General features: G+C 38.2%; 1 protein-coding gene across 1 annotated transcript in view; it reads left to right on the top strand.

Annotated features, from left to right (window-relative positions):
- Nucleotides 1-3,047, top strand: part of kctd7 (potassium channel tetramerization domain containing 7) — a 7,567-nt gene extending 4,520 nt beyond the window's left edge. The window contains exons 3-4 of the mRNA XM_014026267.1: nt 675-853; nt 1,907-3,047. Coding sequence (XP_013881721.1) covers nt 675-853; nt 1,907-2,283 — 556 coding nt within the window. The 3' untranslated portion in view covers nt 2,284-3,047. The remainder of the gene's footprint in view (nt 1-674; nt 854-1,906) is intronic.
- Nucleotides 3,048-3,729: the final 682 nt, after the last annotated feature.

Here is a 3,729-nt window from a genome sequence, read left to right as displayed (position 1 = left end):
TGAAATGACCTGAACATTAGCTAAAACTAGCAGAACACAAGTGGAAATGACCTGAACATAAGCTAAAATGAGCTGAACACAAGTGGAAATGACCTGAACATATGCTAAAATAAACTGAACACAAGCTAAAATGACCTGAACATTAGCTAAAACTAGCAGAACACAAGTGGAAATGACCTGAACATCAGCTAAAATAAGCTGAACACAAGCTTGAATGACCTGAACGTCAGCTAAAACTAGCAGAACATAAGCTAAAATGACCTTCTAAAATAGCTTCTTGTAAATATTATCTTTGCGTTAATGTTAGCTCCATTTTAGTGTTAGCTAAGCTAGCTAAATGTAATATATGTAACACAGCAGATACAAAAATAAAAAATAAAAACGATTAAGTATAAATAGAATAATTTTCATTTTCTTTCTGAGTTAAGTCTTTTGCGGAGGTGTAAAAACAGTGTCAGAGAGGAGGATGTCAGTGTAAAAACAGATCCTCTGGGTACCAGCAGCAGACAGAAATCCACTTCAGTCTGGACCCAGAGCCTCTGTGCCGTGTTCTGAAAGGAAAAATGTCTTTAAATATGGATGTGATGAGAAGCAGAGATGTATGACCGTCGTAACGTCAGGTCAGTCGTTAAAAGGTTTTTGTGTATTTTCACTCAAAACGTTTCCATCCAAAGGGACATCCTGAACTTCRTGAGGGAAGGGGAGCTTCCTCACCGGGACCGGGTCCGGGCGGTCCACAGGGAGGCTCAGTACTACTCCATCGGGCCGCTGATGGACAGCCTGGAGGACATCCAGCCTCTGACAGGAGAGAAGGTCCGACAAGCTTTCCTCGACCTGCTGCCCTACTACAAAGGTAGAGTCAGAACAATAATAAATAAATAATAAACAATAATAAACAACAATCTGTCAACATCTGCAAAGTTTGCTTTGATCTTATAAAGTCTAAATATTAACAAGAGTCTAAAGGATTCTACAGTTCTACAGCAGAAAAAACACACAGCTTTTATCATTAATAATTCAGACACAGTTTGAGCTTTATGCAATAAAACATAAGATTTCATGAGCAGCTAAAGTTCAGCTGTTTTATTTATAAAGAACATTTAAAATTTAAAGTGTTGAGTAAAGTATGTCGATCACTGTCTGCAGTCACAGGACGAGACAAAAGACTTAGAAAAATTATAAAGATGAACAAATCTGAGCATGAGCTAAAGTGACCAGAAAACAAGCTAAAATAAGAACACAAGTTAAACTGCATATACAACAAGCTAAAATAAGAACACAAGTTAAACTGCATATACAACAAGCTAAAATAAGAACACAAGTTAAACTGCACATACAACAAGCTAAAATAAGAACACAAACTGCATATACAACAAGCTAAAATAAGAACACAAACTGCATATACAACAAGCTAAAATAAGAACATTATCTAAATTTAAACAGGAAAACATGTAAAACAAGCAGAACGTAAGCTAAAATAAGCTGAACACAAGCTAAAATTACCTGACCATAAGCTAAAATAAGCAGAACACAACCTAAAATGACCTGACCATAAGCTAAAATGACCTGAACACAAGCTGAAATGACCTGAACATAAGCTAAAATGACCTGAACATCAGCTAAAATAAGCTGAACACAAGCTAAAATGACCTGAACATAAGCTAAAACTAGCAAAACACAAGCTGAAATGACCTGAACACAAGCTGAAATGACCTGAACACAAGCTGAAATGACCTGAACATAACCTAAAATGACCTGAACATCAGCTAAAACTAGCAGAACACAAGCTAAAATGACCTGAACATCAGCTAAAACTAGCAAAACACAAGCTAAAATGACCTGAACATCAGCTAAAACTAGCAGAACAGTATCAAAAAGCCAAATATAATTTGTGGTCTCATTTTAGAGAATCTGGAGCGAATCGTGGAGATTGCCAAGCTGCGGGCCATGCAGAAGAAGGCGCGCTTTGCCAAGCTGAAGATCTGTGTGTACAAAGAGGAGATGCCCATCACGCCGTACGAGCGTCCACTCTTTAACTCTCTGCGCTTCGAGCGCTCGGACAGCGAGACCAAGCTGTTCGAGCATCACTGCGAGGTGGACGTGTCCTTCGGGCCGTGGGAGGCGGTGGCGGACGTTTACGACCTGTTGCACTGCATAGTCGGGGACCTGGCCGAGCGAGGCATCGCCGCCGAACAGCAGTGCATCGGCGTYTGTGACAAGCACCTCATCAACCATTACTACTGCAAGAGACCCATCTACGAGTTTAAGATCACATGGTGGTGAGGCTCCCTGACCAAAACACTAAAACTACGTTAACYTGGACGTTTGTTTGGAAGTTGTTTTGTGCTGATGTCTTAAAATGTGACCCTTTAAATCCCACATGAGTAGTTTCTGTTCTCACATACTCATTTTCATGTTTTATCAAAGTGTTTGTTTCTATTGGCACTACAAACCTCATGACATCACCGCTGAGTGAGGTCACCATCCTCAAATCACAGCTATGGAAAATTGTAAATCACAGAGTTTGGATGTTTTTATACAAAACTAACGTCTCATTGCACTCCCTTTTTATCACCACAAACTAGTTAACTCGATTTTTATTGGTTTGGAGTGATGTCATCAGAAACTCTAGCTCTGTGTTTAAAACAGAGAARTCCCAAACTTCAAAATGACACAAATCATTTCCTGACAAGATGCCAGCCGCCAAAGGAAAAATGTCGTTTCAGAGAAAATGATAAAAGCCAGGATTTATTTTTATTTACACCTGTTAGAAAACTTTGATTTAAAGTGCCTGTGACATCCTTCAAATACAACAAGTCAAAGGAAACATCTTTAAYTTGAAGAAACTTGACGTAATGCACACAATTATATCCCTTTTGTCACATAAATGGCATATTTTCTTTGAAACTTGGCTCGGCCAAAGTAAAACAGGAAGTGACATCACAGAGGAACTCTTTCAGAAAGAGAGCACCCTGTGGCTACGTTCACACTGCAGCTCTTAATGCTCAATTCAGATTTTTTTTTAAAAAAAGCCACTGATGATGAAGAAGCTAAGATGCTAATATTCAGATATTCAGTTCTGTTTTCTGCTGAAGTGGCAAAAAAAATCAGATCTTTTTGTGTGAACGTTCACATCACATTTTAAATGTGACCTGCATCAGACTCCAGTGTGAACTCTACACAACACTGATGTGATGCACGTGCAGTAAAGTCGTGACTTATCAGCTGTTTGTTTACAGAGTTAGCATGGATGCTACTTTTAGCATCTTGAGTCTGAAGTTGTTCAATCAGAGCTGGTTTAAATAATTACCTGACGCTTGTTTAGTTCAGAGTTTATATCTGAACCTGCCTCTGACCTCCGGTGAAGCTTTTTATTTTTGGAAATAAAGTATCGAACGAGTAACTGTCATAAAAAAATCAAATATGGGTCTGAAAACATTGGATTTGGATCACATTTCCCTGCAGTGTGAAGGTAGCCTGTATTTATTGAAACAAAATTATTTGACCCTTCTTCTCTGATAGACCTAAATAATCCAAAGAAACACCAGATTATTCTCTATAATCTGGGTTGGTTATGTTCTGATTACCTTTAACATCACTTCCTGTGACTTTCTTTATAAAAAATGCATTTATATCTATTTCAAAAATTTCATGTCACAGGCACTTTAAAGTAGGGGTGTAAGAAAAAATCGATACACTGAAATATCGCAATATTTCATTTCCTGATAC

Source organism: Austrofundulus limnaeus, unplaced genomic scaffold, assembly GCF_001266775.1.
Source record: "Austrofundulus limnaeus strain Quisiro unplaced genomic scaffold, Austrofundulus_limnaeus-1.0 Scaffold538, whole genome shotgun sequence".
NCBI classification, from domain to species: Eukaryota; Metazoa; Chordata; class Actinopteri; order Cyprinodontiformes; family Rivulidae; genus Austrofundulus; species Austrofundulus limnaeus.
This window is presented reverse-complemented; position numbering and strand designations above follow the sequence as displayed.